Source organism: Equus asinus, chromosome 13 (assembly GCF_041296235.1).
Source record: "Equus asinus isolate D_3611 breed Donkey chromosome 13, EquAss-T2T_v2, whole genome shotgun sequence".
NCBI classification, from domain to species: Eukaryota; Metazoa; Chordata; class Mammalia; order Perissodactyla; family Equidae; genus Equus; species Equus asinus.
In genome coordinates this window covers 17,075,127-17,088,814 of record NC_091802.1, presented here as the reverse complement: position 1 = coordinate 17,088,814, position 13,688 = coordinate 17,075,127, and the positions used below count along the sequence as shown (strand labels likewise).

At 54.4% G+C, this 13,688-nt stretch overlaps 1 protein-coding gene across 9 annotated transcripts in view; it reads right to left on the bottom strand.

Moving 5' to 3' along the window:
• Window positions 1-881: 881 nt before the first annotated feature.
• SLC43A2 (solute carrier family 43 member 2) overlaps window positions 882-13,688 on the bottom strand; it is a 42,525-nt gene continuing 29,718 nt past the window's right edge. For all 9 annotated transcript variants that reach the window (XM_014826948.3, XM_070482611.1, XM_070482614.1 and 6 more), the window contains 5 exons: window positions 11,632-11,770; window positions 10,071-10,203; window positions 7,994-8,067; window positions 6,617-6,740; window positions 882-6,049 (listed from right to left, as the gene is read on the bottom strand). In XM_014826948.3, the coding sequence (XP_014682434.1) occupies window positions 5,888-6,049; window positions 6,617-6,740; window positions 7,994-8,067; window positions 10,071-10,203; window positions 11,632-11,770 (632 nt within the window). In that variant the 3' untranslated portion in view covers window positions 882-5,887. The remainder of the gene's footprint in view (window positions 6,050-6,616; window positions 6,741-7,993; window positions 8,068-10,070; window positions 10,204-11,631; window positions 11,771-13,688) is intronic.

Below are 13,688 nucleotides of genomic sequence, written 5' to 3'. Positions count from 1 at the left end.
GGGCTCATTCCCACATGGGCATAATTGGTTGGAGCTGTGTGAAGGCTGTCCCCTTAGATGGGGGCTGTGGCCTTCAGGTTTCCAGAGTCCCCACCGAGTCCTCTTATGTCCCTGGCACGGAGGTCAAGGTCTAGCTGCCCCTGAATCACCACAGAGCTGATGCTGTGGCTTTACTTATATGAGAGAGAGTTCCCTGTGCTGTCTCCATCAGATGCAGGAAAATGAAAGCTAACAACAAAGGGAGGTGGCAGAGCCCCAGCTTTTGCGTTTGCAATCCTGACAAGTAGCAGCCTCCAAGCATGTCCATCTAGCATCTCTGTGTGCACGGGTGGTGGGGCTGCTGCTCATTTTTTCCCCCCACTGGCCCCAAGGCCATCCATATCCCTCTCCTGGGCCTCAAGCCCCCTCCACCCCTGTCAGGGGCCAGGCCTCAGACAATCAGGACGCCCCCTCCCCTCCCTGGTGCTTTTCTGAGGAGGCCCAGTGGCTCTCTTCATCCTGCTGCCACTGCCCAGGGCCCTGGCAGGAGGGTGGCCAGCCTGGTGGGAAATCTGTAGGAGGAGCAGTTACGCCCAGGACCACTGCCTTAGGATAGAAGAAGAGAGGCAAGGATGAGCTCCCTCCCTTAGAACCAGAATTCACTGGCTTGGTCTTCCCACCCAAGGGGCCCCTCACTCTGTCCCCCGCCCCCCACCTCTTCAAGCCGAGGTACAGAAAGAAGGCCAAACCAGCAAAGCTGGGCCAGGGCGAAGGCAACATCGGGGAAGGGTGGGGCAAGGGAACAGGTGTCAGACAAGTGACAGGGAATCTGGGCAAGAGACAAGGGGTAAAGGGATGTGTGACTTAGGGAGAGAGAGACCCAGGAGCCAAGGAGGAAGCAGTTCTTAGTCATTCTCAGCATACATTTATTGAGTGCTTACTGTGTGCCAGGAAGTAAGCCAGGTGCTACATACAGCAAAGGGGCAGGAAGAGTCAGGGTCAGCTACTGAGTTGTCAGTGACACTGCATTGACCCTGGTTAACATAGGGAACAGATGGACCCTTCAGGCCCCCACTGTGAGGATCTGGGCTGGGTCCTAGGACAGGGCCTGCCTAGGCCTTTCCAGCAATGGAAAGGGATTCAGCGAGGCAAGCCCCTCTGTGTCTCCTCCATCCGGGTAGAGGCACACAGATGAGCTCCTACACACTCCTCTAAACGTGTTCACACCTGACATGCCAGGGACACATCTCAGACTTCAACACACGCGCGCATACACACAAACACACAGAGGCACAGCCAAGCGGTTTTATGAGGTGGTGCGGAGGTGCCTGCATGCCATAATCTGGGTCATCCCACACAGCAGGACTGGCCAGAGTGCCTGAACACCCACTGCTTAGAGATTATCTTGAGAAGCTTTTTGGCCAAGTCTCTTAGCAAAATGTGAAAGACAAAAGAAAAGTGAACAAGGGGGCAACTTCTTAAGGCATGGCTTAGAGAGGGGTTCTGAGAGGGGTAGGAGTCAGCACAAACAGGCCTCACTTCCTTACTTAGCCATGAGTCTGTCCCTGTCAGAGCTGCCTAAAGTACGTGTCCTATGATATGGAGTGGGGGGGCGTGGTCCTGTTCCCTGTGTTATCTGCTCTCCGCCAGGGTCAGAATGATGCTATCATGTGTTAAGTGCCTATGAGGTGCCAGGTCTACTACTGTTCGAGTGCTTTAGGTCCATGGTCACCTAGCTCCACAGTAAGGGTATTACCTCCATTTTACAGATGAGGAAACTGAGGCTCACGACCTGTCCAAGGTCACCAAGATGGTATGTGATGGGGCCTCTCACCTCTGCTCTTCCCGTCATTGCTTCCTCGGCACAAGGAGATGGAGCCTCACTCTGGGAAGGGTTGGGGAGCCAGGAGCTGCCAGGGGCCCCAGTTCAGTCTCAAATCTGCCCAGGAGGCTGAGAATGACTAACTTCAGAGCTGGACACATTCGCTGCAGAAACCAAGGGGCACAAAGGGTGGCTCCACGCTGGCAGGCCACCCACGTGGAGGATGGTGCACCTCCTTCATGACACTCAGGGAGCTCCATACTCAGCCCAGGGTGTGGGGTGAGTCAGGATGTGGAGGGGACAGGCCCACAGAGCCCGCCGGCTTGCCCTGACCCCCACCCCACAGGAGGGCTGCAGCCTGTGGAAAACCAACCCCCTCACTTTGGGGGTCCTCGGCTCCTTATCCTCCTACTCCCATGATCTCTCTTTGGGGGAAATGGGCTACCACCCTTGAGTTGGGCCTCTGGTAACTGGAACAGATCATGTACCTCACTGCCCCAAGAGCCACAAATTGACCTCGAAGTGCATCCAAAGCTCCACTGGGATGAATGTGTTGGTGCTGCTGTCTGGGACAGTCCTGCACACGTACCCCCGGTACTGAGTGTCCCCCCATTTTCAGTGTCCTTGGGGTGCAGGGCAGTGTGATGCCCTCCTCAGACCGCACAGCTGAGGGCCATGACAGGAGGGCTGGAGCAGAAGTCCTTTTGACCAGGCTGATACTGGGTACAAGATGGGAAAGGAGATGGAACAAAACAGAAAGGAAGCCACAAGGGCCTGCAACCATCCCCGTGGCCTGCAGGAGGGTCGGAAGCTTTCCAGGTATGGGAGCTGCAGGCAGGAGCCAGGGGGCTTTGGAGGAAGCCAACCACAAAGGCAGGCCTAGACCTGAGTCCAGGGGGATCAAGACAGGCTCCTGGCATCGCTCCTGAGGCTGGCCCGCCCCCTTCGTCACTCTGATAGGAACCTTGGGGCCTCACCACTTCCTGTTCCTTCCCACCAGGAGCCTGGAGGACAAGGGGGAAGATGGAGGGCCCTGGCCTCCTGATGCCCACTGCCTTTGATCAGCCCGTGGTCCCTTCTCTACCCCAGGGCACTCCTCCTCGAGGGGTGGGGTCGCCAGACTTCACCAGCCTCCGGGGCCAAGATGACTCTGAGTAGAGCTCACCCCACTCTCCGAGGAAGCTCTTGGCTCCAAGAAATGCAGACCATGCCTGGGTTTGCTGCCCTTCCCAGGCCGTTGCCGCCCTGCTTCCAAGGCCTGGTGGCCCCCGGGGCTGCCGCTCCTAGTGGAATGTCCTGGTCAAGAGGCCCTGCTGGCTGCTCCAATGACTTAAGAACCATATATGAGTCCTGGCTCTAACCTTAAGCAAGTCATTCCACCTCTCTAGGCCTCAGTTTTTCCAGCTGTAAAATAAGGATGATAGTATCTATTTAACTCCTGGATTGTTATCATGACTCAATAAAGATAATAGGAAAATACGTAACCCGTCAACTCTGTACAGTCAGATGAGAATGACTGGCCCTTGTCAAGGGGAGGGAGTGCAGGTGGTACCTGATGCATCTGGTTCCCTGCTCCCATTTTTGTGCCTCTAATCCCCACGCACAGTTGGTCCTAGACTGTTTTCCACCCTGCACTCTGGTTTCTCAAGGCCTTCTTCTTCCCACCAAGTGCCCACACCCTGCCAGTGGGTGGGAGGGAGGCAGCAACTCCCACTCTGGCTGGGCCTGAGCGCAGCTGGAGATAGCACAGGCTGTGCCTGTACAACCCCAATGTTTTCCCAGATGGAAGGGCTCTCCTTGCTAATCAGCATTTCCCCAAACCACACTCCTCTTCATCATTAGGTCTCAGACTTTGCGGGGAGGGGCACCAGAGTCACCAGGGGAACGCTTAGCAAAATGTAGACATTTATTTCCCTCTGGGTCCAAGGCAAGACCCAAAGTCTACATTTTTAACAAGCAGCCCAGGAGCTCCTGCTGCAGGTGCTCCCCGGGCCACACGGGGAGGATGGCTCTGATGGTTAAAACCATCCTGCAGAGCATGCCACACTTCCTCCTGGAGAGCCACAAAGCCCGCAAGCATGCCGAAAGCACTTGCTGTAAAGAAACCTGCTTGACTTTAACTCAGCATTTCCCAAACTTGACTATAAAACTTTTTTCATAAGTTAGAATAACCGTTAACATCTCACAGGACTAGTGTTCTGAGGAATGGCTTAGGAACTGATCTAGTTCTCTCTCCTTTTAAAGTTTGTCTTAAGTGTTTTTTGTTTTTAATGTTTGAGTGGACCGAAGCCTGGGATGGTGAGATGTGTGCAAGGTGCTCAACTGCTACTGCAGAGCTTGAATTTGAGCCTGGGTCTGCCCCTCCCTGTTCTCCGTGCGTCCCCCCACCACATTCTGCCTCGGTCTCTTTGAGGCCGAGACTCTCCTGAGGTCAGCCAGTGTCCCCGCTCAGGAGCAACCCTCAGGGTTGTTGCCCTGTGACGGGAAATCTGAGTAGGGGATGACAGGGGTCAAGACTAGCCTGTTTGCTGGGATAAGTAGCAGAGGAGGGGGTGGCCCACGCTTTTAGCATGTCTGCACAAGCCCAGTCTGTTTGGAGGTGAGCTGGGGGAGGTCTTTTCCTGGCCCACTGCCCCTCCCAGGAGGGCAATCACTCAGAGAGACAGTGAGCGGCTGGGTACAATGGGGGATGGACAGCGGCAGGAAGTCTTGTCTTGCCTTTTCTTCTCAAGCTCAAAACAGGCACCTGTAGCCATTAACTGATATGCTAGCAGGGGATCCCTTACCAGGAGGAAAAAGGATTTATTGCTTTATAAAAAGGAGTCTGATAAAACTTAAAAGGAAAAAAACAAAACTATAAACCTAAAAATCAACCCACCCCTCTCAGCGCTCCCAGGAAGTCTCAAACACATTTCTGGGGACAGTGAAGGTGGGTAGGTTGGTAAGCCAGGCCGGCCTGGCAGAGAAAGGGTGGCCTCTCCCACTTAAACAGCTCAAGGGCTGCAGAGGAGTCTGCCAGCAGGGGGCACTGTGACTCCACAGCCTCAGACAAGCTCCAGGCTGAGCGGGTCTGGCGCCGGGCGCTGGGCCTGCTGCAGGCCTGGCTGGCTCCTGAGCAGCTCCAGGAGCACAAGGTCAGACACCTACCACCACCCCACACACACCTCACACGTATCACATGTACACACACCCCTAAGCCCCTCACAAATCCACCTCCCTACCCAGGCCTGGACCTCGATGTCTGTCAGCCACAGCCTCACTTACACCCCGACAAAAACAGCTGTGGGGGGGCTGCCCTATTGGTGCCCCTTTAATTCCCTTCAGGTCACTGACTGGACGGAGGGTGGCAGTGGAAACCTGCTCCCCACTTAGGCCCTGAGAGAGGAGATGAGGGGACTGCTGATCAGCCTTGTCCATGGCTCCCTGTGTGACCATCCAGCCCTCTATCCCCTCCCCAAGCTTTAAGCCAGGGGGGCTTCTCCGCAGGCCTGTAACGGGAGGACAGGCCATGGACAGGCGATGGGGGGCTGGAATTACAAAGGAGTTAGCACCAACAACAGGAAGCGGGTCCTTCCTTCCTCAGGCAGCCTCAGACTAGCCAGGGGAGGAGGTGAGGGGCCAGGCGAGGGGGGTGCAGACAGTGCAAGCCTTTGTCCTCAGGCAGGCGTGGTCAGTGGGCATGCAGCCGAGGGGCAGGTGGTGGGCAGTGGATGACAGACCCCTCTGCTTTGGCAAGAGGCAGAATCCAGACACTTGAGGAAGAGAGCCTGCCTGCTGGGGGTCCTCCTGATTCCTCCTGCAGGCACCATGGAGCCTCAAGGCCCCAGGGCCCCCGAGGGTGGCAGAGCAAAGCCCAGGGCAGCCCCTGCTTCCAGTATAGGAAAACTGCCCATCTGGTCTGGGCCCTCTCCCATCCTTCTACTGCAGAGCTCCGAGGCAGGACTACGGCCCTGGCAGGGAGCATGGACTCCAACATGGTGAGGGCGAGGATCCTGAGGGTGCATGGGGGTCCTCTGGGGTGGGGAGGAGGACATTGGTGAGTCACTGAAGCGAGGGCAGGAGGCCACAGTTCTGAGGTGGTGGGCGCTACACGAAAGCCTCGCGGTTGGATGAGCCGTTGAGCTTGAGGAAAAGCTTGTCATCGTCCCTCTTCTGTTGCAGCTGCCTCTCCAGCTGGCGCCGGTAGCAGATGAGGTAGAGGGGCAGACAGAACCCCAGCAAGCTCAGGCCCAGCAGCCCCACATTCACCTGGGGAGGCAGGGAGGAGAGCTGCCATCACATGGGGCAGAGACCAGGCAGGCGCTGAGGTCTTTGCAGAGCTTGGCTCAAAGACCTTTCCTCACACTCAGGTTTGGGAAAGGGAAGGTCACAGGAAAGGAGAGAAAAGACTGAAACTGGAAGGTTCAAGAGATCCAAGGGCCTGTCGTTCCACATTCCAGCATCAGAATTCCCAGTTGTCCACGGGCCACTCAGCAGCCCGCAGGGCCTCGGCCCCCCCACCTCTGACCCGCTGATCTGAATCTCCCGGGGCAGGGCAGAGATTGGGACAAGCTCACAGCACCTGGTGAAGAATCCCAGCCTGCAGGAGGGGCGGGAACAGCAACTCGGTTCTATTGACCCCAAAATAAGGTCCAGAAAGGACACTTTTCTCCTCCTGCCCGGCCACCATTCACAAGGAGACCCCAAATCGGTCCTAACCAAAGTTCCAAACTGCCTGTCCTCAGGGCTCAGGAAGCCCCTGAGCGATGCCTCCCAGCTCCCCATCAGCAGAGTGGGGCAGATGCCCATAAGCCACTGCCCCCTGACCCTTCTTACCCATAGAGGGTCTCCTTGGAGGGGACCCATCATGGCCAGAAACAGAGGCTGCTGCAGCAGAGCGAAGAGTGCACTGATCAGAGACTGCAGTCCTGTGAGGCTGCCAAACTGGGTGGAGGGGTACCTGCCGGGCAACACAGAACCTGTCACCACAGGTGCCACTCTCCAGCCTTCCAGATGCTCCTCGGCCTCAGCCTGGCTCCAAGTGCCCCCAGGCTGCACCCTCAGTGTCAGAGAAGAAGCAGGAACAGCCTCAGAGAATTGGGTGGTATCCACCTTTGGATTACTTCTTGCTGAGTAGTTCTACAAAGTGAATTTCTCTTTCGGCCCAGCCTGAGGCCTCAGACTTTGGGGTGGACTCCACCCCACCCAAATGTACCCTGAGCCCATGGGTGTCTGGCCAAGCTGAGTGGAAAGTGTGGTGCCAGCGGGAGTCTGCAGCTTGGGAAACAGGCCAGGGAGCAGGTTGGAGGCTGGGCCCGGCTCTGCTGCGCCCTCATCCAGAGGAGCATTGTGTAATCACGGAAACTCAGCATCACGGCTCTCAGTCCTCCCTCAGACCCTGCCAGGGCAGCCGCAACTTCCTCCAGGCCCGCGGGGGTGGGGGACACGCAGACCTGGAATGACCCCTGTGGGATGCTGTTGGGAGGGGAAGAGAGATTCTGAGATTCTGGCAAAATCTCAGCAAACGTCAGGCTTTGTAGCCCCAGAGGTGGGAAGAGATTCCCAGAGAGGAACAAGCTTCAGTCAGAGACAGACAGTGGGTGGTGTCTGGGTTCCAGTTTTTGAGCCAAGCTCGAGCCCAAGGAGGAGGGATGACTGTGGTTCCGTATGCACGTCTGGCCTCTAGGAAAAAGGAGGCAGCTTTCATCTCAGCCAAGGCCTGAGGAGGCTGTGGGCAGAATCAGACCCTTTGAGACTCTGGGTGAAAACTGTCTGATATGTTCTGGGCTCAGTTGTCCATGTCACTGCCCCTGCTGAGGGCCATTTGAATGTCCCCTTTTAGCTTTGGGCAGCCAGAACCCACCCCTGCCCTTACCATGAGCAGCAAGCGGCAGCCCCAGGACTCGGCTGAGCAGCAGCCCCCTGAGGCAATAATGAGCTGCACACGGGCACTGACCCTGGCTGTGGGAACTGACTTCGTGTTAAATGCCAAAGCTTGTGGGCACCCAACTGTCTGGCCACTCACCCACCTCCTGCCAGGTATGGCCTTCCCAGTACCCCCAACAGAAGGCCTGGTATCTGTCCCCTGATGCAAGAAGATGAACCCGAGAGGACAAGCTGGCTCCCTCTCAGGACCTTAGTCCTGCCATGAACGTCCCTCAGGTCATTCCTTCACTCTTGGCCACCAGGCCACCCACAGGTCCCAGGACTTACACGGCAGCGTACAGGCCCCCGACGGCAGAGTGGATGAATCCTCGTACAATCGTGTGTAAGATGAAGGAGAGGATCTGAGGGAGGGAAGCCGAGCATGAGCAGAAGACTGTGAAGGCCCTCACCTGTCCACCACCCCACAGTTCCTGGGCTCCTGAGCAACAGGAGCACTGGCAGCCTGCAGTTGGCTCATACCAGCTCTCCCAGGCCAATTCCTGAATTTTCAGGAATTTTGCAAGCCAGTTGTTAAACACGGTCATTACTAAAACTTAAATTTTATAAACTTGCAATTAAGCAAATTATATTAAAAGCAAAGGTAACGAATACTTAAAACTCATCATGTCCTAATTATTTTACTATGTTTTACTATTATCTGTTATCTGTCCTCTTAAGGTTTTTTAGGTCTATTGTATATGTATGGTGGAAATACCATATGATGGTGTGTTACTGTGAATCTCTTTCCAACTTCATAATCGGTGACATTATGTTGGTTGAAATCAGCCACGGTGAGAGCATTTACACTATGGAAATTGGCAAATGCTAAAAACCAGGGCTCCCCCTGCCCCCACCTAGAGCCTGTTGTTGAATATGGATTGGCACAACGTGAAGGAGGAGGTCGCTAAACATGACTCGATTCCCCTGCCTCTGCCGACCTGAGGACTGTGCCCCGGGGTCTCCCTGCCTGGTCACCCAGCCCTAACTGGCAGGTGGCTGTCCTTCTCCCCTCCCTAGGAAAGTTCTGCTTCTCAAGAAGGCCGCCGCCGCTGGCAGTCTCAGCAAGCTCTGAGAAGCACTTGTTAATGATTTCTGAGAGGCACGAGAGCTGCCCACTTTGCCACCAGGACCCTTTGCCTTTTGCACACAGCCCTGCCATCCTGCTAGGCAGCCAGGACCTGTTCCCAGGAATGTGGGCAGTGGTGGCGGCAGGGGCTGCTCTCTGTGGTGTTGAAAGAGAGCTGTACCCGAATGTACACACACACACTTGGGTGGGCCCCCCCTTTCCATTTCCAAGGCCTTGTGGCCTTTTCATAACTTTTCTTTCAATGAGAACTAAATAAAACAAAAACAGATGACTGTCCCCACTGAGCTTTGCCTCTTAACTGGACAAGGTGGTCAGAGCAAGAGTGTGCCAGTCTTGCAGAAATGGCAGCTACCAGGAGGCCGGGGCGGGCACTAGGAATGCAACAAGACCCCCACTTATAACTGCTACAAGTCACCAAGGGTTTACTCTGGTCTGTACACACAGTATGAGCACATAAATGTGACAGGACCTGTGGGTAGTGCACACCTGGGTGTTTGACATACCTCAACACGTGGCCACTTGTAAAAAGGGACTCTTGCTTTCCTCTTGGACCTGGCCCAAGATACTATCTGGACTTGGGCTACACCCATCTGAAAGCAATGCCATCACTCATGTCCCTTCAAAGTTCATAAATGGGGGGTTGGGGCTAGAACACTTTCATGGACCCAAGGATGGAACCAGGCAGGTGACAGAGTCTACCTTGCTCAAAATCTCTGCCAAAAGTCAGGTTTCAACAGCATCAAAAATCTTGTGCAAAGGAATAAGGCTTTTGAACCCAGATGCCAAGCAATCATCACAGTCTTTTTTTTTTACTCTCTACAACATAGAGACCCTGTGGGTATTCTTGGATCAGAGGAGCAGATGTTCCCACCAACGCCACAGATTGGCCAGACCTCTTTGGACATCAGATTTCAGCTGTTTGAGCAAATGCAAACTAAGTGGCCACAAAACTACCCCACATAGTTCCGGGAAATGGTATGATGGTGGTATTCACGGTATGCAAGAGGCTCAAAAGACCAAGAAAAATGACAAGGTTCAAAGAGAAGAGTGTTCTGTGAAAAGCAGTCCTAGTTTCATTTACGGTTCACTCCCAGCATCGAGCACAGAGCCTGGCAGGTAAAGGCCCTTGGTAAATAACGGTGGGCCGGTTGGTTGGTTGGTTGAATTAAATGAATGAAGACTCACCATTCTTTTTGTTGACAGCTGCCATGACACATATGCAGCTTTTAGTTTCGTTATCCCATTCCCCACCTAGCCTCTCCCTCTCCCCACACCCACCTGGAGAGGCAGGTTGGGAATGAGGCAGGTCACCCCAAAGCCCACGAGCAGCAGGTTTGTGAAGGCGAAGGCCCGCACGGCATTGGTGATCTTCTGGATCTGCCGGTCCCGCTTCTTCTTCTTCTTCTCGCCTCTGTGGAAATACAGAGCACACATAGGAGCTGAGGGCTCCCCGGAGGAGGATGGGCTCTCCCAAGAAGTCAGGCCCAGGGGGAGACAACTTGTGGACAACGCAAGACTCAGAGACCACCCAAGCACATGTTAGGGACTGCCGGGGCTGGGCCAGCACTATGGACACTCCCTACTGCACCCTCTTGACCGAGTCTGAGTGTGAACTTCAGTGGAGAGGTTAGATATGAGAAGACGGTCATCAACACGCTGCACTGCTTCAGTGAAGGCTGAGCGCCAAGGACAGGGAAGGAAGGAGCAGAGTGTGCCCAAGTTAGGATGTGGCAAAGCCTCACTTCACCACTGGCTCCAAATTCACCAGAATCCTGCAGGGAGCTGATGATAAGCCACATGATAAGCCAAATAAGGGAGTGAGTGGATTTCCCCTTGCGGGGCAGGAGGGAGTGAAAGAGAAACAAATATGCAGCAGATGGAACTGGAATGGGCACAAACAACCTCTTGGCTGTAGGACCTGACCTAGATAACAGAGCATTCTCTATAATTATTTCCTTGTGAATTCACTATTACTGATTCTGTCTCACCACCCACACAGCTACCCCATGGACAACTGTAGGACATCTAAGAGTGAATGCCAAGTGCTCAGAGAGGTGCAGGGAGTCCCAGGTCACCCACTTCCTCACTAGGTGGCATCAGGCAAGTTCTCAAACTCCTAGCTTCAGTTCCCTAACTCCTAGCTTCAGTTCCCTCATCTATAAAGTGGATCTAAGACTAGTATACACCTCATGGAGGTGTTGTGAGGCTTAAGTGACATAGTGTGCATCAAGTGCTTGGCAAAGCGCCTGATACAATAAACAGCAGCTTATTATATTACAGTGGAGTCACAGCAGACAGCATTTAAGTCATCCTCTGATCTTAGAGCCCAGCCCTTATATAAAGTAGGGCTCCAGTACCTTGTTTAATCCTCACAATCATGAACAAATCTATTAACACACATTACAGTTACAGCCACATACTCCTCATACTGAGTGGAGTACACCGTGCAGGCAACAGGACTGTGTGAAGATGTCTGTCTACCCACTGTGCTACCCGTGCTGCAGCTCTGAGCGCAGGCCCGAAGGCAGGATGGTGTGAATCCAGTCGTCTGCACACACACCTTCCTCTGGTTTCTCCTCCTCTTTCATTGAGCTCAGTGTTCCCCAGACTTTAGCATACTAAAGAACTTCCATAAAGAAGCAAGAGACCTAAATGTGTGCTGAACTGAGTGAGCAAGTGTTGGAAAACTCTTGCAAAAGTAGCTGTGAGCAGACCCCTCTGCTGCCACTCCTGCTGACTTTAAAACCTCACCCACCCAGCCTGTCCCTGCCTGACACCTGACTCCCTGGGCTTCTTTCTCCAGGGCCTGGGGGCTGGGGCACAGGCCCTGCCTACGCACTGGTTGGCATCTTTCTCCTCAGGCTCCTCAGAGGCATCTTCACACTCCTTTAGCCTCCAGTCCATGACGTAGCCGATGACAGGGGCTGTCAGCAGGCAGAGCAGCTGGAGCACACCGAAGATGGAGGTGTAGAGGCCAACTGGGGAGGAAGACGGGCTGTGTCACAGGGGCTGCTGGCAGAGACCCAGGGCAGGCACTGGGCAAAGCCTGAGACCCCAGAGGCCCTTCTGGGGTCTTCCTCAGACCCCCTCTTGTCACTGTGGCTCGTGAGGGGAGCCCAGAGACTTTAACTTCTGAAATCAAAGCTGGAGCAAGAGGCAGGCCACCCTATTCTCCGAATCCGCTGCTAGTTTACAAGAAACTGCTAATGAAATCCAGTATGTCACAATGAGCTTCCCCAGAAGCTCCAGGAAGTCTCTATGACTTAGGAACCACAAAATTACCAATGCCTAGGACTGACGCTTTGTCTGCAACTGACCATCGGCTTTCTGCCTCTAGAAATATACCAGGAAGGCACCACTCACAGGGGCTCTGACGTAAGGGCTTCACTCTTCAAAAAGCCTTAAAATTATAATGCAATTTTTCAGCCAAATAGAAGCTGAAAGTTGACTCCCCGCCCCGCCCCCCCGCCCCCCCCCAGCCCCGCCCCTAGTTCTGGCCAAGAGGGCTATTTGGAGTTCAAGGCAAGGTGTTTCTCAGATAAACAGAGACTGGCTGGGAGAGGATGTTGCAGTGTTCTCCAAAATTCCCCCTGCTTACCAGTGGCCATCACTGCATCAAGAAAGCGAAGGTGAAAAAGCAGAAAGGAGCCAAGTTAGCAGCAGAAACCTCAGGTAGTTATAGGGGAACAGAGCATGGAGGCAGGCTCGCTCTGGGCCCAGCACACATGCTGTTCCCCACCGAGACCTGACACCTGACTCTCAGAGCACCCAGGGGAGGCAGAGCTTAAGCCAGGCTTATGGGAGCGGAGGCGGGAGAGGGCCCAGCATGAGTGCCTGCTGATGTTTTCCTGTCTGCTGGGGCCTCAGTCATGTGCAGCTGGTGCCTCGTCACAGGCAGGCTGGTGAAATCAGGCCTGCGGCACTTGCCGGGGACTGTGATGGGGAAGTGGCATGGGTGTGGAACAGCCAGCAGAACCAGGGCCCCTCACGGTCACGCGCCCTTGGGAACACACTCTGTTATGGTTACCTCCTGCTGCCCTCCAAGGGTGAGGGGTCAAAGAATCCACCCCGACCCCCAGCCACGCATCTGACACCATGAGTCTCCCTCACACGGCCAGAGCTGGGCCTGCTTCCACCCCACCGGCTCCCTGACCCTGAGGCAGCCCCTCTGGGCAAAGCCAGGCTATAGGTATCCAGCCAACAGCTCAGAGGAGCAGGATGGGGAAAACCAATGCCCGGTCAGCCACAGACTGAATTTCCTGGCCCAACTTCCTCTACTTCTTGAAATTGACTTTCTGAATGTGGGAAACACTTGGAAAAAATTCCTCTTGGGCAGCAAAAGATTCCTCAGAGAACTCGAGGAAAAGGCCATGACTTAGCAGCAGGGAGAGCTGCCTCCCAAGGGCCCGTGAGGGCCTTTCTCCTCATACTCCAGGCCTCCACCTCTCTGGGCCTGACAGTTTATGATACAGGGTATTTAGACATGATATATCAGCTTTCCGTAAAATGTGGTCTGCAGATTTTAATGAGTGTTACATGATAAAAGCGTTCCTGTGGTAGAAATCTAGGGGAACATCACTGGGCTAAAACAAAGCTAAACAGGTAACTTTCCCTGTAGAGCCCCTCGGGCCTTTACTACGCCAGCGTCCCTCCACTCTGCTTCGCCACGGACTCCCATTTCACAGTGGAACCAGTGTTGTCTGGGTCCCTTTGTCATCTTTCCCTCTTGCTGAGGCTGGAGATCTTGTCCCTTTTAAAAACTGTGTTTGATTCCTAGGATATCTTCCCCTAGGGAAAAACAATTAAACCCACAAAAAAGTTGCACACCAATGAGATTGCAATAAGGATTTACTGAATGTGTTTGTCCCGCTTGGGGATGACTAAAGCTGACTCAGC